The 26,398-nt window shown below is 35.0% G+C and overlaps 1 protein-coding gene across 1 annotated transcript; it reads left to right on the top strand.

Annotated features, from left to right (window-relative positions):
* Positions 1-19,235: 19,235 nt before the first annotated feature.
* On the top strand, positions 19,236-21,746 carry LOC148652011 (regulator of G protein signaling 21-like). The gene is made up of 5 exons (XM_088598478.1): positions 19,236-19,398; positions 19,849-19,926; positions 20,051-20,112; positions 20,387-20,553; positions 20,773-21,746. The coding sequence occupies exons 1-5, from the start codon at positions 19,301-19,303 to the stop codon at positions 20,953-20,955; spliced, it is 588 nt and encodes a 195-aa protein (XP_088454604.1). The 5' UTR covers positions 19,236-19,300; the 3' UTR covers positions 20,956-21,746.
* The last annotated feature ends 4,652 nt before the right edge of the window (positions 21,747-26,398 follow it).

The raw sequence follows: 26,398 nt of genomic DNA, 5'->3' as shown, positions 1-26,398 counted from the left end.
TTATATGTATATAGTATATGAGTTGTTTATTGATATTGTATAACGTTTTTATAAAGTATTTGTCCAAGAAATGAAATGTGTTTTCGTAAGAGCATTAATTGTATTAATGTAGAAATTCATAATAACCTCTGATCACAATCATGTCCACTGCGTCATGACAACATTCCTGTTGACAAAATATTTTAATTGTATGCGTTTGCTATTTGAATACACTGTATAGGATATTGCTTATTTTAAATCTTGTAGTTATAAAACTCTTATAACTCTCAGACATCTCCATTCCTCTGAAAAAAAATGAAAAAATAAACGATTAACAAATGGTGAAAATACCATACAGAATATACATACCCATAAATTAAAGGATTGATAACGAGTTAAACGAGCTCTAGGATTAGGGATCTGCATCACCTGTGAACTGTGCTCGAGAAGTTGATGAAAAAACTGGTAGCGGCCGATATGTGAAGTGAAGAACAGCTCCCCTTGTTTAATAGTAGCAGATTTGGTTATCTTGAATATGGAATCGGCCGAAAGTAAGTTAAATGTATGTCGTGTGATTAAAAATAAACACCAAAATCAAGTAATCCTAGATAAAAGCGAACAACTTCATTGTACATTAACCAAAAATCTCTTCTAAACGCGGAAATAACGAAGAATAACGAATAATAATCACAAGATAATTTAGTCAACTAGTGAGACAGTAATTTCTAAAAAATCTTACTTTAAAAATGCATTGAAGGAGCATACTTGCTTCAGCCTACAACTAATGCAGAATACTTCCTGGGCCTTTTGGCCAGTGAAAACCTTTTAATAACCAGACAGTCCTATCCAGCTTAAACCGCTCAGTAACGTTGAATCGTCTCACAGGGGAATTATTCCCAGGTCACATGAAGTGAAACTGTCTGACTTTTTTTTAATAACTTTCAGTGAATTTTCCCGCTTCCTATTCTGCTTTCTGTATGACATTGCCTTCTAAACAAGAAGAGCTCAGACATCTAGACATTTCTTCCTTCTTTTGATATGTATGTCTGACCTATTCCAGTACATGTACAATATTTGGAGTATTTTATCGTATTTCTGTTGAATTTGCATATAACGTTATTCGTAGAATTATAACAGCAGATTTAACATTGCAATAATAAGAGAACAGGTTATTATACTCAGCTTTTTAGGAGCCTGGATCACTGCTAAGGAAACCCTGTTACTCACGTGGCATATTAATATGTTCCCTGATCAATGTTAAAGACTTTAATCTAATATGTATTAATGTACATTTTTGCAGTCCGCAGTTGCCACAAAGTTCCTTTGCAGATTCAGTCTTACATACAGGTGGTACAGCAGTCAAGCATGTTGCATCACCTTATTAATGTAAAGCTCTAAGATCAAATGGAAATACAAAATAAGCTGAAACCAATTGAATAAATTATGGGGGTTGCCCAAACTAAAAAATTAATATATATATATACATCTTCTATATATATATAGTTTTCACAAGCCTTTAGACTGTTTCACAAATAGTCCAGCTTTGTGTTAGCTTCAATCAATTTTGCTTTCTTCTCCTTTGTTGATATACTCTGTTGGCAACGTTTTTTCTATTGGCCAAGCTGTAAAGAACTTGAAGCACTAACATGCCATTTCCTGACATTGAAGAGTACTTATAATCAAATAGGAAGAAAAACATTTTAGAAATCAAGCAAAATCTTCTACACTAAAACCCTTATTTGGAGTTTTGTTATAAGTCTTGCAACACTGTTGCAAGACAGTATGGGCTTTTCATGCAATTTTATTGTTACGAAAATCACTGTGGGAGAAATGAAAACTCCAGGTGAATTTCATAAATAGGCTGTGGGTATTAGACACAAGAATATCTGCTGTTTATAGTGTCTTATAATAAGATATATGAGCTTACTTTTCTGTGTCTACTTGAGAAATATAATGAAACCCATTTCACAAATGCAATTGTTTTCTTTATAGTTCATTCAGATTAGAGAACTTTATTCAGCTGGGAGACACTTTCACAAGAACATTTTATATAGGAATAGCCTGAGAACCATAATCAAGGGAAGTGATTGCACTTTTGACGGTCTGATGAAATCACCATATACAGGGAAGGATATATTTCACATGCAGTACCAGGATTGCATAGTAAGGAAGAAAAGCAAACCTTTTCACCTTTTGTATTTAACCATTTACTTAAGTAAATTACTGTATGCCAGAAATGCTGCAAATGTGTCAATCATTCTTTTATAACAGCTACCGATCAATATTTGCTGTGCACAGATACAAAATGAGTAGAATCTGTTCACCTTCTGGATACAGTGCCTTGTAAAAGTATTGCACAGTTTTCACATGTTTGCAGAAGAAGAAGAAGAAGAAGAAGAAGCAATTAATCTTTATTATATACAGTACAGAATATACTTCACACACTAAAGCAAAAAAAACACAAGAAGAAGAAAGTAAAGTGATAATTAATATGAAAGGAAAAGAAGAAAAGTCATGATTACATAAGTATTCAAATGATTTGCCCTGTGGTAAAGCTAACACAAAATTACCTTAATGAGCCACACAATTAGTTAAGCAGCCACTGTCTATGTGAAATAAAAGTTCACTTGATTTCAGAATTCTCTGTAAGGTCCATCAGTAAGGTAATGAATTTTAAGCAGAAGATTAAACCATTAAGCCCCCCTCAGTTCACAAACATACTGGTACAGTAGGTTAATTGGCTGCTAGGAAAAGTGGCACTAGGTGTAAGTGTGTATGTCTGTCTATGTGTCTGCTCTGCAATGGACTGGTGTACCATCTAGGTATATCCTGCCTGGTGCATGTTGTTTGTTAGGATAGGCTCCTGCTCCCCCTGCAACCCTAACATTGGATGAAAAAGTAACAAAATGGATGGATGGATTTGAACATGAAGAAAAAGGAGCTTTCATAGAAAGGGATACAGTATCATAAAGGCACAGATCAGTAGAATGGGATGAAAATGTAAAATACTGAATAACCTTCGGATCATGGTGACATCGAGCATTAAGAAGTGAAAGGTAGTGAGACACAGCCTAGATCAGGCTATCCCAGGCAAGGGGAAATCTGGTTAGGGATGCCACCATTAACCTAACAGCTACTTTAAAGAAGATGGAGAATTCACATCTCTCTGAAATGGGAGAAAATGTCCATGGGTCAGCAATATCATAGTCAATCCATTAAGGGTGCTTGAATGTTATTGAAAAAAAGCATCTCTGATCCTGGGGTTTGCAATAAAGTGATACTGTTAACAGGTGGCAAAATGTTTTGTGGTCAGACAAGACAAGATATGTGGTCTTTGTGGTCTAAATCCATAGCATTACATCTGACGCAAACCCAACATTGTGCCTCACTTAGTCAACATGATCTGTACTATCAGGCTTGGTAGTGGCATCATTGTGCTACTTTTCTGCTTCTTATCAGCAGGGACTGTGAAGCTTGTTAAGGCTGGTGGTAACATACAGTACACAGAAGTACTGGCAAATCATAGATGAAAATGTACTTCAGTCATAAAATTCAGATTTCAGCAGGACAATGCAAATCCAAAGCACAAAGGTAAAAGCCACCCAAGAATGGCTTAAGAATAAGACAGTAAACATCCTTGAGTGGCCCAGTTAAAGTCCTGATTTGAATCCTAATTGATAAACTGTGGAAAGCCTTGAGCACTGGTGTCCATAAGTGATCCCTGGACAACAAGAGAAAACTTGTGCAGATCTGCCAAGAGAAACGGGTCACAGTTGCACCAAGCCAATGTAAAGAACTGTGCAGAGCTACTGACCTAAAAAGACTTGCACCTCTAATTACTGCCAAAGGGGCTTCTACTCAATATGAGTTCAAAGGTCTGAATAATTCTGACACAGATACAAAGGTCTGAATACTTATTATATAATATGAACATATTTCTGATTTCCTCTTTATTTTTTCCTGACTTTTACTTTACATTATCACACCCTTAGAAGTCTGAGCATTTGAGAGAGAGTCTTTATTATCCTCAAGGGGACAAGTTGTTTGAGCATTCAGGATTTTAACAAAGTGTTGGAAAACAGAAATGCACAAATTGGTGATTTATCAAAATGGTGACACCATAGGCAGAATTTGAATACTACACAGGTACATGTGTGACACAGAGGCTTCGGGTACAAGTCATAAGTCACATACTGTACATGTATATCAGGTGGAATTCTTCTGTAGTTTATAATTTGTGATACATTTTGGTTGTTTGATTCTTTTTTCCAGATAGATCCTTTTCAACACATCATGGTTTTCACTGCTTCATTTTACCATGAGGTATTGCAAAGACACAGAAGTACAGTACATCAGACAGAAGCTATTTTTTTGTGGTTTACATTTGTACTTTTTGTTCAGAAAAAAAAAAGAACACAGACTGTCCAGTGTATTTTAAGCAGTTCTACTGTGACTTGTTTTACACAAATGCCACAACTTCCTCAAAGCTTTTTTTTTCATTAATGTTATTTATGCATATTTCAGATGAACACACAAGGTAAGTGTAAATAAATCTAAAAGCCTAGGAGACAACATCAATAGCTCAGAGATCAATGCATTCTTTGGCACAAAACAAACATTAATATAATAAACTGGTTTGGCATAAACCATAGCAGGAATATTTTTAAGAAGCTTGTGATGATTGTGATTATTTGTCTTTTTACGGAGAGATTTATATATAAATACAAAGTGATATTTTAAAATATTGGTCATGTTTTACTTCTTGCCACTTCCAAAGCATGAGAAATGAACATAGTGTTGCATCACAAATCATTTCTTAAGCTTACTGTGAATGTTCTACTTAAAACTATTATGTAATGTGACCATTACTGTGATCCCTTAATAGAAACTGAGACTAGGATTTTCTTTGTAGACCTCAGCATGCATTAACACCAAAAGATAAGGCCCACACACACCCATATGAAAGCTTTTCTAATATTTACAATATTTGGGTAACATTTGGGTTTATTATTAATAGCAACTTAATTAATTTAAATGTTTACTATGACATCAAAATATTAAAATTATTTGTCTGTGGACTGTAATATTCTGTTTCTTACAGTATATCACAAAAGCACTAGTGAAACCATGGATCAGGCAGCAAAGGAATTTTGTACCTGACAACTTGTAAGTTCATTAATACAGTAAACAAAGAAAAGTCTGACAAAAATCAAGAAAGGAATTTTAAACGCTGCCTCTTGCTTTTAATTGAGCTCTTTGTTCATCCCCTCCTCAATAGCTTCTGTCTGCTTTTTTGGTTCTGTCAGACAAGGAGGCTTTGCAATATACTGTGCCCCTGCTCTGGAATTGCTGCTTAACTAATCAGAACTAATGCTTAACTATAAAACTATTAGCAATTTTGAAAACCTCAAAGGAAACCCCCACATATTAATTTTTCTAAGGACCTGGTTTGTTCAGAAAAAGTATCACTGCAACATTCAAGGTGCAAAAGTTTCAACAATATTTGTGTCAGCACAGTATTTCCCCAGACAGTGGTATAGTGAATTTCTAAGGAAATATTGCTTTGCAGCAGCTGTACTGGAACAGGAATTCCTGTATTACAATATTGCAGCTGTATATATTTATACTATACCAAGTTTAAAGGAAATTGTACAAACACGTTTTGCTTGGGAAATTTACTAATAATGACTGTAACATGGCTGTCTGGGTTTAAGCTGCAACTGCTTTATTTTCATTTCTTAATTTTATTGTGTCTTGAAGATTGCCTACCAAGTTCAAAAGTAATTAATCAAATGATTTTTGCTCAGAGGCAGTTTGTGCCTAGGGTTGTGTCTTAAAAAGAACAAAATGACTGTCAGTAGCCTTTCTGATTCATGATTAAATTCAGTTTTATTGTATTGTTATTGTATGGTCATTGAATTGATAGTTAGCATTAATTAGCCAAATGTGCATATGATATAAATGAAGTGTGTTTTCTAAAGTTTATCAAAAATGTTAGTCTCATTTGTGTTACATCTTCTTTATCATACTGTATATGTATTCACTTATGTCACCAAAAATAATTTAAAAAAGCATATGCTGGCTATTTTCTTAAGTATTTTTATATATTTATAGAATGTAGGATCATGGAATCATGATTCTTCTTTCTTTTAATCCATTTTCAACTTGGTATCACCAATTTAAAATCAACCCAGCTCACTACCGTATACATTGCACCTACACAGACCTTGCAGACATGGAGATGAAAATTATACACACATAGTCTGAATAATTCACTCAGGGCAACCTTTGTGGCCAGCCACATATGATTAAGTGTTGTTTCCACTTTTTCACTATCTCAGCTGCAGTGGTTCCATTTGCAACAAGTACACAGATGTCACAAAAGTGACAATAAACCAATGAAAAGTTTATTTTATATCACAGAATAATTAACAACAACAGTGAAACCAAATCATTAAGCTGTATTAGTAATTTTACTACTAGGAAAAAACAAGGTTACTTTTGTCTTGGCACTTGTTGAAGTACAAATGTATCCATCAAGAATCAATAATTCCTTCATCCTGTGCAGTGTTATAGCAAGCTGGGTCCTATCACAGCTGATACACAGGGTGAAAGGCAGTAATACATCTTTGACAAGACACTTGTCTGTCATTAGGACAATTTAGAGACAACGGAAGTGGCTTGCAAAAGTATCCCTTACTATGCTAAAATTACCAAATAATGCAAGCATTTTTTAAACTTGATATTTTATCAAGGATGCACAAACTGAAGACTTTTAAAGGTAAAAAAAGCTACAGTAATTGTCAGCAAATACTAAAGAGAAAACAAATCTCTACCAGTTTTGCACATTAGCTTGGTATACAGTATATCATTTTTACCCATGTGTCAGATTTGCTTGAATTCTCTGAAATTGCTTGGGGTTAGTTTATCGACACGCATTTTTAAGTGAGAATCTTTCCACAGATTTCAAGCCATCAGTTTGACTAGCCCTCACAAGGATATTCACTTTCTTAATCTTAAGGCATTCTGATTTGTAACTTTAGTCTTGTGCTTTTAATTATTGTCCTGAAGAAAGGAGAATTTTTGTTTTAGTTGAAGCAGGATATCCTCTAAGATTTGCCATCTATAGCGATGTTAGTCCTGATAAGCTTTAAAGTCCCTACTGATGAGCATTATACAGTAATATAATGCTGCCCCCATCATGTTTGACAGTAGTATGCATCTTTTCCATACTACACTACCACAGCATTGTCAGAAGATAAAATAGTTATGTTAGTTACCACACCGTCATAGTCATACCCTGATTCACTCATATATTTTTGATGTGCAGTATTACGAAACATATTATGCATTATGGACAGTTCTTATTGGAGGAAAATATTATGGTTATGCAGCTGGATTTAAATAGCTCAGTTGTTCCAGAATGTCTTCTTCTTTAGTCATGGTATAATGATGTCCAATTAGTCAGCTCTCACTGTGGGCAAGATGGTCTAGATGGAAATTCAGTGGTGTATTTTATTTTACAGAAGAAAAAAAACTATGGGTAATATAAAAAGAAAAATATAGAGAAATATTGCTTTCAGTGACAAATGTTTTAGTTTAAAATACAATACAAAACTTAAGTGTGTGGTATATTGCATTTCACTCACTTATTTTGGTCACGTGATGCGATCAGATTCATTGGAGAAAGCAATGATGCTAAGAATGGTCAGTGGAACAAGAAGGTGAGGCCGCCAAAGAACGCGGTGGCTCGACGCCATCAAAACGGACACTGGCTTAGGCATAGAACAGCTGAAAGAGAAAGTCCAAGACTGGAAAGCATGGCGAGAGATGGCCTATAGAATCACCGAGAGTCAGATCCGACTGACCGGATAACATCATCATGATATAGCATTTCACTATACCAAAAAATACCAACATTTACTCTATACAACAATAAAAAAGTCAATTAAAAGTCAATTTGTCTGCATTTGTTAACATCTAATCAGGTAAACTAGGTACAGTAGATGTCACCATCACTCGTATATTAATATGAAACTTTAGTTAAGGTTTTTTCTGCTATAATGCCAGTTATTAGAAAGATTTAATAAGAGTTACTATTTATATCTATTTATATCTAAGTGTTACAGGAATCCGTGGGAAAACTGTTTCACCTTGCTGTGCTACATACTGTAGTGTTGTTTGGTAGAAATACTTTCTTAGTCATGTCAGGATGCTACATACCATAAGATACTGTGTTTACTATTAAATAACTCAAAACAAGTAAGTTTCTGAAGTTTAAATTTGTGTTTAGATGTTGATAACATTCCAGCATGAAATGAATGGATCCTGAGAAGAAGATATATCAAGAAAGCAAGTCGTGCAGTCATTTTTGCTGTGACACAGGAACACATTTCTTTGGGACCTGAATTCTGATCCGAGGGATAATGTTGTTTAGCTATTTATAGAATAAACTGGTTTTGAACAGGTTCTAAAGACCTGTAAAACTTGTATCTAAATTTGTCTGCAAACATTTAAGATAATACCTGTCTACACAGCATCAGATTATTTTGATTAAGTAACATCAAAGTATTTTGATCAAGTTGAAAATGTGTTTATTAGTTTATGACACCATAAAACAGTCCTTCTATATTTTGCCAGTGAGACAGACTTAATGTGTGCCAAGTGCAGAATTTGGATAACCATTAAAGACTATTTATTTCACTGAAATGCCTTCAATGTTCCATTACTCTTCAGTCCTTATTTATTACCTTCCTAACCACTTTTACCATTCTGTCTCACCCACAAAGTGATACTTGAAAACCATGTTGGTGGTTTTTTAGGAAGAACCCAGGGTCATCATACCATGAATCATGTTGACAATGTAGCATACAGTAATTTCAGTTTTGACATGTAACAGAAACCACTTAATAAACCGTCTAACATTATTCTTCCCAAAAATTCAAAAATAGATCAGGATTTAGGACACAGTATTGCCTAAAATGATACAGAATAAACTAAAACATTTTAAATCATTTCTGTTAAATTACAATAACTAAAAATGCAAGGTGTTTAAAGGCTTCGAAATCAGTACCAGAAAAAGGGCTGTTATTTAAATAACATGGTATAATTTAAGCTAAAATGTGTGCGGAAGTACTGTGGCTAAAAACACAAAGAAGACAAAGTATTTTAGCACGTCGGGTGAACTGTTACAATGACTAAATGATGTGGTGAAAATGTGAATGGATGTCTCATTAGAAAACAAACATCTTGCAATTAGTAGCGTTTGTGTTTTAAATGAGATGCACCGGAAGTACATGAAGCACTCTGTGGGTGTGAGGACACCTGTAAAGCAGACATCTGTAACTTAGCCATGTGAGCAACTTCCTGAGAAACCACTGTGATTCATGCCTCCCTGCAGAAAGCACCTAAGAATCGGTCTGCCTTTGTAAATCAGACGTTAATTGAGAGATAAGATCGCTTGTAGATTCCTCTGTCTGCCACGTGAGCTTCACCCTTTCTTGCAGAATGGTGTGGTGGAAAGTTTTAAACATTCCACATCTCTACCCAAGAGACTTGAATGTGTGTAAAAGAAAGAAGCTCCCTGGTGCATCTATTAGCATAATTGCACTTCAAAACAAAAAGTTTCTCTGCAGGGAATAATTTGTATTTTTTTTGTGTGCTGATGTGATCATTCTGATTAGAATGCTTTGACCAAATGTGAACTACTAAAACCTGGTTTTTAAATGCAAATCAAATAAAATGGCTTTAAATAGCACAGTTCTACTGAATTGTACTTGGAAATATTAAAAACAGGAATGATAAAAATGTTCAAAGCTTTATCAGAAAATATTGTGCTTAACTCAGTAACTTTCTGGAAAGCAACCTGTTAAATTAAAATAAGAGTCAATTAAATTTTTTCATAACCATAACCACTTCAAATTCTGTAAAACCTTTCACATCTTATTCAGTATTTTGTTTCTCTGTGTCAAAATCTGAATTTTATGGAGAAAAACATTTAGTCCACCCCTAAAAAGATTCTAAGATTCTAAGAAGACACAAAACTAACAGATTATCAGAGTGTAGTACTTAAAGAGAATAAATAATTTGATGTTTAGAGCAGGGAGATTTACCCACAAAAAGTAGAATCCATTCTGTACATGTTGTTTCGATCCATAAGGTAACAGTACTGTATACAGTATCTTAGTGCCATAGAAAGTTATTATCATATCTTCTTACATACAGTACTATAACAGATGCATGCAACACAAAAATGCAAGCATTAGTTATCAACATGTTGCCCACATATCTTGGGGTGTAATAAAAACCTATATTGCAACAGTCTGTCTAATAAATAAGCATATGTTTGATACAACAGATAAAGATAAGCATGTTTTTCGACTAAATCTGCTTACTGTACATGTGCTTTACGATTACCTTCCGGTTACTCTGTAGAGTTTTCTTGTACTGTTGGATGAATATAAGAAATGAATTTGGCTTTTTTAAATTTAATTTCTACAAAGAGTTCCACTGCTCAGAATTCACTGTATGGTTAACAATAAGTTCGGCTTAATCTGTGAGGATGACTAAAACTCAAGATCACCAATGGGATTTCTTCTATGAACAAGATTCACAAAATGTGTTGATCGCCACACTCTGAAGGAGTTATGTTTTTTTGGACTGTGGGCAGAAACCAGAGCACCCTGAGGAAAGCCATGCGAATACAGGGAGAACATACAAACTCCACATAGACAGCATCCCAGGTCTAGAATTGAACCCAGGGCTCCAGTGCTCCAGCTACTTTTGGTAGCTCTGTAAAAAAAAAATACACCAAATCAGTTGAGTGATCAAAAACACATAAAACCTATTTTTAGGGCCTGATAAATTTGGAACCAGTTTCAAATCCATCAGAATATTATCAGATATATCAAACAAATTAACTTCAGATTGCATAGCCAACAGAACTGAAGCAAGGTTCTTTCCTTTAATCAAACATTTTTTAGCTGATGTAATCATCAACAGTTTTCCAAGTTTTAATTTTTGCATCTCATTCTGATAACACCTTGGTATAGGGATTGCAAATGGACCCTTTAATAAATACATAATCTACAAGTTATTTGCTCTAAATTATGGATTGTTGAAGTGTTCAAACATGACACAAAAAGTATTTTGTTAATTATTACTCTTTAGTAGAAATCATATTGTATTATTGACACTTTTTCATGCTATGTTAATTTAGTTTTAAAGCTTTTATATAACTGTGTTACAGGAAGTTTTTTATTACCATTATTTCTCATAAAATCATAAAAAATTTATATGAAACACACAACAGTAGGAACACAGTAACAGCCAAACTAATCATTTCTCAGAAAACATGTGACTCTCCAGAAAAATAAAGCAAGATAAATGGTGAGACAACAGGATGTACTGTTTTTGAGCCATTTTCAGAATAGTAGTGTTTTATGTTTTTCTTGGCAACCCACTGAAGCTAAGCAGGTGTGAGCCTGGTCAGTACCTGGATGGGAGACCTCCTGGGAAAAACTAAGGTTGCTGCTGGAAGAGGTGTTAGTGGGGCCAGCAGGGGGTGCTCACCCTGAGGTCTATGTGGGTCCTAATGCCCCAGGATAGTGATGGGGACACTATACTGTGAACTGGTGCCATCCTTCGGATGAGATGTAAAACCGAGGTCCTGACTCCCAGGGCGCTTCTCGTAAAGAGTAGGGGTGTAACCCCGGTGTCCTGGCCAAATTTCCAATTTGGCCCTTACCAATCATGGCCTCCATCTATGAAGTGGCTACATTACTCTGCTCTCCTCCCCACTGATAGCTGATGTGTGGTGGATGCTGCACATTGGTGGTGGTGGAGGGGAGTTCCCATTACCTGTAAAACGCTTTAAGTGGAGTGTCCAGAAAAGTGCTATGTAAGTGTAAGCAATTATTATTATGACTTACAGCACAGATTAATATTGACTCTCATGTTAAAGAAAGTATTACAAGGAAAATACAATAAGATACGATCACTTTATTGGCCATATACTGTACACATCTTGTATTAGGAATTTGTCTTTTCACATACCCCAACTTGCTGTCCATGAGACACATAGACAGGGAGAAAAGCTTGGGGAGTGCAGGGTCAGGCATTTATACAGCATCCCTGGAGCAGTTGGAGTTAAGGGCCTTGCTCAGGGGCCCAACGACGTAGGATTCCTCTTCTGCCAGCCACTGGGTACTAACCAGCAACCTTTCAGCCACAGGCACAGATCCTTAGCCACAGAGCCACCAATCACATCACACCTGCTGAATAGTGTGAAATAAACTCTGTTCATATTCAAAGTTTCATAGAGATATGCTCCTGCCAAAGGTTCTCATAATCTGATATGTAACTGAAACTTCTGCTCAAATGATTATAATGATTGCTGTGAAAAGTGTTACAATGCAGAGGCTGAAGCCCAGACTATGACTTAAACTTTCACGTCACTCATGCTTAGATGATGGAAGTGGGTGGCATGGAAAGTTAAAATGGGGCTCCTCCTGTGGAGCAGACTGTCATAAATGATGGGAGTCAGTTTTCAAGAGACTGAAGGAAATGACTAATGTCTTGTTTAGTCAACTGAAGCCCTTATACAAAATGTGTTTATATGCATAATAAAGTCTCAAATATACTGATTTAAAACCATTGTGAAGACTAACAGTTGAGCTTCAAAAACTATTTTTATAAACCATAAAATAAACTATATTTTTATTGGAAGTTTTTTAATTGAGAATATCACTTCAGTAAAAAGTAAACCCTTTTTCTAAAGTATTGTCAAGACCTATAGTATCTGATTTCCGGATTTCTATTTTTTAGCAATGAGATTTGAAAATTGAATTCTGAATTGCTGGTAAACCTATTTCTTTCACGCAATGATAAGAGGGTGGCACTTTTTATGTTGGTTGGAGAAAGCAAGATTTAAAATGAAAAGCAGTGCAAACTGTTCACATAAAGAACACTTGTCCAACACCATTGATATAAAAAACTGAAGTCAATTTTACAGTATGTGCATTTCCAGCCAAACAGAAACCTCATTGTGGAATTCAAAACATTAAGAAAACATTTTTATAAAATGATTTTAAAAAATAACGCATTAGGGCAGCACTATGGTCTTGTTGTTAACTTTGTTAACTTTGTTACCTTGTAGCATTTGGTTCCTGGGTTCAATTCCAGACCTGGGAATTGGGTTTGAGTGTATGTTTGTGTCTGTGTGTGCCCTGTGACAGACTGGTATCCTTATGTTTTGTAGAAGAATTGGTTTACATTTTAAAAGTAACTTTTCCAACGCTGTCAATAAACATATGAAACACAAGGAAGATTTTAATGACAGTAGTGACAAGTGAGCAAAATGAGTTAAGATATTTTGTTTTTCTTGTTTTCAAATTCAAGTCTAAAAATAATTTGTAATTAATTGGTTGACACTGAAATATCAGGACAACACTTAAAAGTGATTGGAAAGAGATTACTGGCTAATCAATATTCCAGGAATGTATAAATGAAAATAAAAATGTTTTCTTTCCATACTTTTTGGTTTTTGTTCTTGTAAACAATATTTAACTTAGGAAAAATTTTATTTTTTCACAGGAAATATTGGAGTAGCTTATCACTTCAATTTGTTTAATGAATATTTTATGGTCTTTCGTGAAACAGGAATCTGGTTTCTGATGTTATAGTTTGTTTTTTGTAAAGGATGAAGGGTAAGGAGTATAGGAAGTTGCTTTTCAATCTATTTTCAAGAAATAACACTTACAAAAAATGTCTGAGTGATCCTTTCAATGTACTTAAATGTCAAGCGTTAATGATAAGATTAACATTCTTAATGAACAGTGGACAGTAGACTATTTTTAACTGTCCTGGCAACACGGGATTGCATAACGCAGATATTTGTGGAAAACGTAAAGATAGCAAGCTAATTACTTCTGTTTTAAAGCCAGAATATGCTTCTATTTCAGTCTGTATCACATGTATGATACAATCTAATTGACTACAAGTACTGACTATTGTAAAACCCTGGAGTAATGAGGCATGAAGAAAAAAAAGAATCATCCATCACATGTTCCTCAGTTGGTATCCTGCTGCAAATCCTGACTTAAAAGGAAATATGATGCATCCATGAATAGCTCACCACTATCTGTGATCTAATTTGAATTCATATTCTTAAAATATGTGGTTGGTTAAGAATGACCTCACCCGTGATGTACAGTATCTACAGTTTTCAGACTTCATATCAGTTTTTAATCTGCAATTTTTATACTGGTTGTAAAGTTTTTGAAAATGTAAGTGTTTGAATTAATAATGAATATCATATCACAAACGTTATGTATGAAATTACTGTATACTGTTTGCAGTTCTTCATTAATTCTGATCTACTTTATGTTATAAATACAATTAAAATCATGACAGTGCTATGACACATACGCAATTACTCCTGTACTTAAATATCATAATGCAAAAGAACAGAAGATGTACATAGAACCACCGAAACCCGCAACATCTGTCATATTGCATATATATAAATATTTTAATATATAAATTAAAATATTTATTTTCCTTAAATAGTGGCTAACAGGGCAAATACAGTCTTTTCAGCATGGTAATAAATGAATAAGGAATCAAGAGTAGGTTCAGTTCCAGGTTTCCTTTTGGGAAAGATATATACTGATGGAAAAAAGAAACGTAATACCTCCTCCACTACACTCTGGCCCTCCCATCTGCGTGGAACAGGCTGAAGAGTGATTCATCCAAGAAGAGGACCTGATACCATTGCTGATGAGTCCATCGCAGCCTCTGTCTGGTGTGACATCTGGTGTGACATCTAGGAGGTGTGAGCAGAGGGCCTCTGACAGCTCGCCTTGCTCTAAGGCCAGCAGCATGGAGTCCCACTGTCCTGTCATTGATACGGGCATTGAGTCTGCTGGCTGTTTCAGCAGGAGTACAGGTAGCAGATCTGAAACGGTCTCTCCGATGGACCAGTCTGATGTGTTGGTCCTGCTCTGGTGTGGTCACTCGTGGGCGACCAGAACTTTGACGGTCATCTGTCCTGCTGGTCTGCTGAAACCTTCTCTGCAGTCGGGACATAGTGGAGTGGCTTACTCCATAGTGTCTGGCAATGCTGTCACATGGCATGCATGCCTGCAGCATGCCAATGGCCCTGTCCCTTGCTTCTGATGACATTCGACGCATTATGGAATGCATAAAATACTGGCTAAGTGTGGCCTTTTGTTCCACCTGGACTTTGTTGGGTAAAAGTGCACCTAACGAGCTTCCATGTGATTGGCAAGTTGCAATGCCTCACTGCACAAGCTGTATTACTGGTCAGAGGGATTAAAACAAATTGACAACTTTTTGTGAAAATACATAAGCCATAACTATAGTATTCTCATTCCAGAAAATGTTGCGTTGCTTTTTTACATCAGTATATTAGGTTCAGTACAATTACAAATGCTTTTGTCTTGTTCACAAAACAAACCAGCTAAACAACAAATGAACATGGAGAGGAGAATAATAATGTTGTTGTGATGTGTCACAGTGACAGTTGTCACTTTTAGGTCATCAGTATGACCTCAGCAATACCTATATGTAATATTTAAAAAATATGTATATTGAGAATACGCAGACATGCAGTTTATAATTGTACTATAGAGAAAAAAAAAATTAGATTTTCCTCAGCTAAAATGTGTTATAGAACAGACATTCAGGTGGAGGTCAAATTCTTATCTCGCACTTCTGCTTCCCTGTACATAAAAGCTCATTGGCTGAACACAACGCTGCATGATTCTTTCCAGCTCTCTGCTTCTTGCTTTGTCGCAGACAGACGTGTCTCGCACGTGTCTTTCTTTCAGGTTTCCCGACATTAGCAAGCCTTCCAAAAACACAGCCAAACCAACTTGCTCTTAGGTCAGCATTTGAAATCTGTGTCTGTGTTTAGGGAATTGTTCTAGGGCTTGGTACGGCACTGATATCTGACCAGCACTGTTGTTTCCTCAGCCAGCTGAGTTAAAGCCAAAGTACTAAGCACACTACCTCTTTATATTCATCAGCTCATTTTGCCATTATTAGAATTTGACCAAACACTGTAATGGTATTATTGAACAGACGTTCAGGTGGAGGTCATGTTCTAATCTAGCAGTTCTGTTTCCTGGTTCAAAAATGCTCCCTGGCTGAACACAGCACTGCGCACCTTTCTAGCACTCCTCCCTCGCCATTACAGCAATTCTCCCTGGATCGTACCTCATAAGTGAGGTGGAATGTGACAGTGCTGATCTCCGAATAGTAAGTTAAAGGCAAAGTACTAAGCACTCTAACTCTGTTAATCAGCTTATTTTGTTGTTCAACCAAATAACTTACTGACTTACAAAGGGAAGCAATTCAGACTTTCTTGCTTGTTAAGCTGATGTTTCTTGAATGATCCCAGTGTTTTAGTTTCAGTAACATGGCTGGATGGGTATTTCCACACTCCCATTAACCCCTTGTCTAAAGGATTTTCTGTCTAAATGTATTTTCCAACTAACTTACACTTGTGAGTTCTGGCTCGAGTTATACAGTTGGTCCTCAAACCCTATAATAACCTTTGCCTTGCAAAATGTAAGAATTGTTAACAGAAAAAACAGGCCAGTTTGCCAAATAAGCAGCAAAATGTAGTAATCAATTAAGCACAGATATGAATTTCTATCACACAACCTGGGTTCTTTATTATTATGATGAAAACATTTTAGTCACCCTATTCTAGAACTGTCCAGGAGAAATGTTGTCAAATGTTACTATTATTACTACTGTATCAAAATTGGCCTGGGCTAAATATCTCACTTTTTCAGTATACTGTATATATGAGCCCTATGCCAGGTCTCAGATACACTGCATACAAGTATGAAATACATTATGTATGTATGACTTTTCGATTCCAATTTCATGTTTGAAAAATACATGTACTTTAAAATTCTTCTGATACGCCCAATACTATAACAAAGGTTTGAGCAATATCACAGACAACTTGGAAAGTCAGTTATGGAAAATCTATTAATACCACAGACATATGAAAGGATTTTCCTGAGTTCCTCTAACTTATTCCATAGTCAAACAAAAACACATATGGTCATATGATATGATACGTGATATATGATGCTTTTAAAAATAATTTACATTTTCTTTTCACATTAATTTTGTACAGTTGTAAGAACATCTTAAGTATTCTAAAAAAATACAGTTGTTAAATCCCGCCTTCCTCAGTTAGTATCATGTGAAGGCAGGACGTGTCTTCTTGTGGGTTTTCTACTTCAGTATTGTTGTTGTTTTCTTTAACGGAAAAAAGGTTGCCATAGAAATGGAAGGGAAGTAAGTGCAATTCTGTGTGTTTAGTTTTATATCACTTATCTCACTGACAGGCCTTTTTTCACATAACTATTTGCTTCCCTGGTTAAACGTTAAATACAATAAGATTAATAACAGACAGAGAAACCATTAGGCTTTTCAAAATATGTATTTGAAGACACATTAGATATCCTGTAATGGCTACCAACACTTTAGAGAACTACAGATCTTTGTTAATACAGCTTATTAATATAGCTGGAATAAAACAAAAACTAGACTGTACAAGTGCAAAAAATAATCCAATGGCTGTCATGATTAAACAATATCCTTCATACCCCTTTAGGCAGTCTTAAATTGTAAACATTTTAAGGTTTTAGATATTAAACATATGAAGTGTTAAAGACCTACTGTACAGATGCTAACATTTGTAGATATTTTTATATACTATGGTCAAACTTGATGTATGCACCATAGGGAAAAACTGTTTCAAAACTTTCAAAAGGTTAATGCATTTCATTTTTGGACTTATGTGTCTATACATGTTAAATAGAAGATCTAAATCTTTGTTTGAGAGCTCCACCCTCAGTTATTGTTTCCTACCTCAAATTATTGTGCTAACCTCCACATTACTTTCCAATTTCACATCTAACTGCTAAATTTGTTATTTGCCTCAAAACACAAGGTTTTATCTGCAATGCACAAAAGAAACTATCTTATTTGAAACTATCTCTGTCTTTCTTTGGCATAATTCTGTAGACAGTATAGGCACGTGGGAAAATAATACTGTACAGAAAGACTTAACTCAAATGTTGGACACTTTTTATCATTACACTTTTCTTTCCAAAGGACTTCAGAGATTTTCTTTCATCATATTTTTATCATCTTTCATCTTAAACATTATTTTCATATAATATTATTTTCATATATAATATTCAATACATTGAAAATGCAGTGCATTAGATCATGGTTGCATATTCTAGTCAAAAACAAAGCTGGCAGAATTTTGCAGACCACACCATTTCTGTTTAAAAGATAGACCTGCCAGTATGCCCATTTTAAACAGTCTAAAGGTATTTAAGTATTTATTCATGGTGTAATGAATATTATTACTTCATGAAGAAAACATTGCATTGTTTTAGAGCTCCACAGTTCAAACTGAGGAAAGAACATAATATTAGCAACTGAATTTGTGCAGCACAAATGTAGTTGTTGGTTGTTTTTTTTTTCAAAATAAAATGATAAATAAAGAGTCTGAGCCATATTGGGCTGAACTGAAACCTTACTGTTTCGAACTGTACGCATGCAAATGCCACAGTTTCCATGCATCATGAATGCCTTCCTTTTTTTAAGGTTAAAGAAAACCTGCACAAAAATACTCTCTTCTCATGTGATAATCAGCTTATGTGCAAGACCTGTGGGGTAGCCTCATGATTTGTTTCATCTTTTTCTCGAATGAAAGTTTTTTTGAACTCTGACCATACATGGTTTCTTCAAGATGCCGTAGGGTTTGGAAGCCTAAAAATATGCACTTTGAATTTAAACACAAACAAAAAAATGGCTAAGGCTTTTTAATGTTTTCCCTGCATGTATTATATCAGCCATTGTCTTTTTAATTACGTTTTAAGTTGTTTCATTTTAAAATTATCTGAGTGGACCTGTTTCATGCACCAGGCCAAAAAATAAAGGTCAGCATTTGCCTATCTTAGTACAATTTGGTTTACATTTGCATGACTCTCATGCCTCTGTGTTAAATATGGTACTGTAAATTGAATAGGTTTTGAATCTGAGTGTACAGACATCACGCTGTTCTCATTTCACTCACGTCATCATGTAGTGATAAAAACACTTCCTCTTTTTTGCGGTATGCTCAAAAACGCAGCAGTGATGTCTCAGGCTCGCCCCTAGCAACCACAGATGTGTATAAAAAGGAAGCTAGATGACCCTGCAGCAGAGATATTTTAGTGTGACAAAGAGCAAGAGCTGATCTTCTGGAATAAAACCCAAGATGCCAGGATTAATGTTTTCTCAGTCAGTCACAGCACCACTGAAAGAATCTGATCACATGAGTATGGAGCAGAATGATAAAAAGAAGGCTAAGAATTTGTAAGTGAATACTGCATTGGATGCTTTTTATAAAACTCTTCATGCGAGTTCTAACTGAGAGAAGTAGCTGACAGAAGTTAAAATATTTTACAAGCCTGAGATTAATTTTTGCTTTTCAGCAACGTTTCTGTTTGCATACTGTACAGTATGTGTACTGTAGCTGGGATATATTTAACTGTTAGAAATTTGAAAAAATAGAATGCAATGTACTGTAGAGTACCTAACTGCCTAGCTCATAAAATTAAATATTTGTGAGCTCATTTTTATCACAAAATGTAAATTACAGTTTTAAATTAAATCAAATTAAAATTGTATTTACTTTTGCTGCAGAATGCATACAGTAAATAAAAAACAAAAGGTGCCAGCTTAATGTTTTCAAATGTTTAAAAATTCATTGAACTTATAGCCTGGATAAAAGAAATTAATAGTATTTTCTCTTCATTCTGACAGGGGAAAAGACTTCATGTGTCGTCTGCAGTCCATGTTCTCAAATACAACATCCACTGATGAATCTTCAAAACACTCAAGGTACATATTATACATATTACTTGATAGCAATATTAAAATAATGAATATACAGTACAGTATAACTGCTTAAGATTTATACAACACATCTGTTTATCTAATTAACATTTAATTTTGTTCCCAACAGACTTAACCAAGAAGAAATCCTGTTTTGGTCTCAATCACTGGAGAAACTACTTGATTCTAAATGTAAGCAAGTTCTTACTGTATGTTAAGATTTACCTTTTAATAAGAAAGAAAAAATACAAAACTGTCCTGATGCAGCATAAATGCATAAAGAATACAGTTTAAAAAGTTAAAAAATAATGCAAGATGAACAGATAGATAGACAGCCTATATGTGAAAGTATAATTCATTATATATATACTGAATACATTGTATGTAATTATAGAAATTGAATATATATATGTGCATTAACCTCTACTGCATTATACTAATATGTCTGTACTTTTCTAATTGACAGATGGAATGACTATGTTTCGGGCATTTCTGAAATCTGAATTCAGTGATGAGAACATTGAATTCTGGCTGACATGTGAGGACTACAAGAAAATTAAGTCTTCTTCCAGGATGACGTCTAAGGCTAAAAAGATTTATGAGCAATACATTCAAGCTGAGGCTCCAAAGGAGGTGTGTTTTTTTCAATAAACACTAATTAAACAAATTATCACAAAAATCAAATGTATTATTCTGCAGTCCAAAATATTAAACTCTTTTGATAAACAATATGTACTATGAGAAGTTACTAAAGTATGTATAGTCTCTAAAATAGTTCTAAAAATCTTAAACATCTATTCCATCTTCCTGAATTCTGCTTAAAGTCTAAACCTTTTTCTATTTTTTGTGCAGATTAACATTGACCATCAGACAAGAGAAGTTATCAAAGCGAACGTGTTGGCACCCACTATAAACTGTTTTGACGAAGCTCAAAAAATTGTCTACAGCCTAATGGAAAGAGACTCTTATCCCAGGTTTCTGAGATCTGACATTTACAAGAGTCTGTCAAGCAAGCCAGATTCAGTCAAAGGGTGAAGGATGTTCTCAGGAAAACCATGAACATGATCAGCCCAGGCTTCTGACGGAAACTCAAGGATTAACATCCAGAAGAACACGTGATGGGGCTCTCCAAAAGCTTCAGTGAAGATGGAGATGAGATGCTGTGTAGCAGCACGAGGACTGGACCCTTCCAAACACAAGTAATTGAAAGAGAAAGAAGAACGTATGGACAACTGCAAGTGAGGAGAAATGTATGAATAACTCGTGCAGTGTGAACATCCTACAAGAACAAAGAAAAAAAGACAGCATAGACTGTCTAATGGCAGGTGCTTGATGACTCTATAGCATTTTGGATGTAAAATGTAGGTGATTTTTTAGAGAGTAGGAGGATGTCTGACAACACGCTGGGGATTCATCTCACATTTTAGTGCTGTCCAATGAGTCATGAATAAAGATCTGCTGTTTGGACAGTTATACAAGATTAGTTTAATTGAAACTGAAAAAGTTATATTCAAAAGCCATGTTTAAAAAATTCACCACCAACAAATTCTGAAACCTTCAAATCCTGTGATGGGAATTATGACATAAGGGAAAATAACCTTCACACTCATCAAGGAGTCAAGATGGTGTGAGCTGTTTAGCTTGGCATGTGACCATGTTAAAAGTAATGTATCAAATTAGAACAATAAAAGAATTTTAGGACTGTGTTTTTATTATATGTAAACTGTCCATGCCGTTTTTGACACTGTAATTTACAATCCAGTGTAAGGTATATTTTGTTTTTGCATGTCATTATAATTTGAAAAATAAAACAATTATTGTAATGATTTCTTGCATCTGATAATTATTTGAAGAGTTCCATAAATTATCTAAAAGTATTTTGTGCATGAAGGGGAATAATAAAACAAATCCTGACAACAAAAAAACACAGTTTAGTATGAATATGGCCATAGTTGCTTTAGCAAAATAAAGAGTACAAACAACAATTGTAGAACACAGACACTATATGTAAATCTAAGCTGATACAAAGCTCATCTAACATTACCCCTGAAAAATATGCAAATCACAGTTACACCCATTCCTGTTTTTGTAAAAACATAGTCTGTAATATTTTTCATTGTAGAAATAATCATATTGTAAGATGTTATAGCAATTCAATATTGTTTTAATCCATATCCAGGGGATCTAAATTGGTGTAAATGGAAGTTATATCTTATTTTTGGCACAACAGTATGACAACTTGGAATGTGAACTTGTTTCACAATTAAAAAATCAGCATTGTTAGAAAAATACAATTAGCCTGGCTACTTTGGTGTACTTTGGCTTTCCTAATTAGGGAAATATCAAGCTGAAAAGACTAAAACACAAAATTGAAAGATGGCAAACTGCTTATGGGGGCAACCTATTTACTTTAGATTCAGGGACGTGTGAATCTCAGGGTGTTTGTATCTGCTACTTTTTTAATGACTTAAACGAATTGCGAAACTGCATGACTGTGTACAATGTTCTAGTTTCAAAACCACTTCCCTATTTTCTTTTTGTCAGCAGCTAGACGAAAATTAGTTATCACAGTCACATGGTTCCAGAAGCGCGAAAGGACACGTGAACACAATTTGAACCCGGACACCAGTAATACAGGATGTTTTTTACAAAAAATGCATAATTACTAGTAGCTGCAAGAGCATACAGTACTTACTGGTAAAAGAACATTTATTATAAATCATGTGATTTAAAAGTTAAGCAACTTAATTTTGTACAGGAGTTCAATATTTTGAGACTATTCAGAAAGGCTAAAAATCTGCAGGTAAATGAACTTTTAGTCCTGTTTAGTTTTTTTTTTCTGCTGTTCTGAAACATTGAGAGCACCATGTACCTTAAGCTTCCAAAAAATAATTACGCTTTTTTGTCTTTTAAAACACTCGATTCAAGTTCAAGTTCAAGTTCAAGTTTATAGCCATTATACTCATATACAGGTATATGGTATAACGAAATGCTATTTAGCTAGCTCTTTTGTAAGTAGTACAAAAAAACAACAATACAATTGTATAATAAAAGAAAGACAGAGACAACAGGCAGTGTGCAAAACAACAACAGGCAATATGCAAAACAACAAAAGGTAACAGGTAATGTGCAAAACAACATCAGATGTGCAAAAACATACATCAACAGAATGAAATAAAGGATATAAATTATGGGGAGTGAGCTTTTTGACATGTAAGGTAGACATTTCAATGTGTGTTTGAGTTTTTGGTAAGACTCAATGTCACAAATGGATTATTCCACTGCTATATGGTCAAACCTTTATTTTGTTTTGTACCTAATATCAATAACAGCAATAATAGAAACTTTATTTTATAATACAAATAATATAAAGGTCTCAGGCATCTGAGACAATAGTGTTTTAGATACTCACAACATGCTCTTGCATCAATAAACAAAACACAGTATACATAACACAATCTACACCAAATGCCCGTATAAACAAGTATATTTGAAGTTAAGTTTTGAAAACACTCAGAATTCCAGATTTCACATGGAAGAATATTCCTCAGCCTAAGTGAAATGCAGCCCACAGTATGTGTCATCTACAGTTTATGCTCGTGTTCACAAAACAAACAAGAGATCAGTATTAGAGATCCAAAGAGAGTGCAATTAGGGGTGAAATGCATTAGTCCAGATATATAAATAAAAGAGATTCATTTTATGACTTTACGAGCCAAGATTAATATCTTGAAGTCTGTACAAAATTCAAGGGATTTTGTATATGTTCACTAGACCATGATCAAGACAGAATTCTCAGTACCATACGTCTTTTGGAACAGACTCTCAGAATGTCCTTATCGGTGCACTGAGCCTTTAGAAGAAACTTGGTTTGCTTGTCCAAACCTCAGCTGTGTTAGCCAATTGTATGATGGTGCACCTGCTAGAGCTGGGTTTGAGTTGTTCAGGGCTACTTAGCTTGTAGATCAACTGTGGCTTCTTGGACCTCTTTAATGCCCATGAGCTTGCATTAACATCAGTGCCAAAAGTGCTGTTCCTCCTATTCATTATTGTCACTATTCAGAAACAATAGAAAATAATCGACTTTTACAAATTTAACTTGAAACAAATGTTGGTATATGTACAAGTATTCTTATATTCCTGAAATAATAAATTGGACACACTTTTATTGGTGGTAAGTAAACTAAAAACACATTCTGTCATTTAGTAATGGTGAGATTTAATTGCAGTGCAGCATATCAGACACAGGATAAAGCTATGCAACCTTTCTTCTGAAATCACGCAGAACATTTTAATATTATTAATTGTTTTTTTATCCTTTTTTATCTTGTATGTAATGTGCTGCATAGATTTATACAACTACTATAAAAGGTAAAACTTTGCAATATTTCTTGTGCAATCATACAAGATGATGTAATTAGTTGTTTTTTTTCTTTTTTATAAAAAATTATTACAATATATGCTACCTATCATTGTGCATCAGACATACTTTTGTGTGATTATGATATTCAGTTTAAGTACTGTATTTGTTTTCATTTGAAATTTTAACCTGTTTTCCTGTCAAGTGTCTGTGGGGTTTTCTACAGGATGCACTGAAGAGAAACAGGAAGATTAAGTTTCAGTTTCTTATATTACTGTGATTTATAAGAAGAGAACACTGTTGTCTGCAGAGGTCTATGTAAGGTCATGCAAGGATAAACTGGTTATAGCTGATCAAATGAAATAATTATCATGATATTATAATGGCAACATTTAAATATAATTACTACAAAATGTATGTACCTTTTTAAAAAAAGGAATAAGGATTTTGGGGGTGGCATGTGGTGTACAAGTTAGTGTTGCTGCCCACGGCATTGGGGCTCTAGGTACAATTCCTGGGGTATTGTCTGTGTAGAGTTTGTAAGTGTATTTTCTCCCCATGTTAAAGTGAGTTTCCTCTGGGTGCTCCCACAGTCCGAAGACATATTGGTAGATTAATTGGCTTCTGGGAGAATTGGTTCTGGGTGTGAGTGTGTGCCCTGCTATGGACTGGTGCCCTGTCCAGGGTGTATTTTATCTTGCTCCTGTTGCTTGCTGGGATAGGCTCCAACTCCCCCACAACTCTAAAGTTGGGTGAAAACATTACAAAATGTATGCATGAAATATCCAATTTCATTTGATAATTAGTCATGGTCACTACCTTATTCTTTAGTGTGAGCATAAAACCTGGATAACTGAGTTTATAATACGCCAGGTACAGTATAATGGTATTACCCTTTTTATGTCTCAAAATAATTCAATGCTTTATGTTCAGGGATGAAGGTTTTGATGAACCAGATACAGCACACATACAGTTTGGCACAGCACAGGTAATTCCTTGTGTGCTTATGATCACAGTTTGAATCACATGGTGCAACTACCTACAATGTGTAGAACATCCATGCATAGACATGCTTTTATATGCAGCTGTCACATTATGTTCAACCTGAGATGGGAGTTGAAAGGGCAGGAGATGAAGGACAGTACAGATGAATAGTGCACAATCCTGCAGTACCTAATAAGCCTTAGGAGACAGTCAAGGTGGTGAGCCAAGATTGGTTTTGGTGACACTACCACATGTTCTTGAATTTTGTGAAAACTGTTCAAAACCCACAGATGCAACCTGATTGAAACCAATATTCGCATAGTTATAGATCTCTTTATTCACTCTGGGAGGTTAATTGAATGAGTAACATGGGTGTTACACAAGATGTGCTATTATTATAGTCTTCATCACTCTACCCTCTATAGAATTATATTGGTTATTCTGATATCATCTTCCAACTAGCATGTGTACTGTACGTAGAGCATACATTTTTCTGGTATAAGGTATAAGGTATTTATACTGGTGTTTGTAATTAGAACCGGGCTATGGAGTATTTTTAAGGCTTTAGTGGATGTCTTTCTGTGGAGATTGTTCACCAAAGAACATTAAAACAGTTTTTTTATTTGCATTACTTTCATTCGAGAGTGTGATTGCTTTTCTTTTTATCCTTTTATCCAATCCAATACAATACAATAGTCGCTGGGGAGCCAGAGGATACCCCAGCAAACAATGGGCGCAAGGCAGGGTACACTCTGGATGGGTTGCCAGTCTATTAAGAATTAATTTCCTAAATTAATTTAGAACATCTAATTACCAAAAGCATTTAATCCACATCCCTGCAACACCTCCATCATCAATCTAGGAAAGGCAGACAGTTCTTAGGATTCATCTAGGCAACTTGCATCTACAGGTTATCTTCCTGCTTTCTTGCTGTGACCCTAAAATTTAAAAGACTCTGTGTTATGTGTGACGGATATGACTCTTGCAGGCCTGCAAGCTTCTGTTGAGCAAAAGGTATAGTCGATGCACTCAGAGCTGAGAAATCCTCCGCTAAAACTATCACACCCCACTCTAGGAGTGGTCAGCCAGTTTTGGGCCACTCCCAGGGTAGGAGGCTCTGAACCCAAGTTGAAA

Source organism: Lepisosteus platostomus, chromosome 11 (assembly GCF_059453375.1).
Source record: "Lepisosteus platostomus isolate fLepPlt1 chromosome 11, fLepPlt1.hap1, whole genome shotgun sequence".
NCBI lineage: Eukaryota > Metazoa > Chordata > Actinopteri > Semionotiformes > Lepisosteidae > Lepisosteus > Lepisosteus platostomus.
Note: the sequence above shows the minus strand (reverse complement) of the source record. Positions and strands in the feature narration are given on the sequence as shown.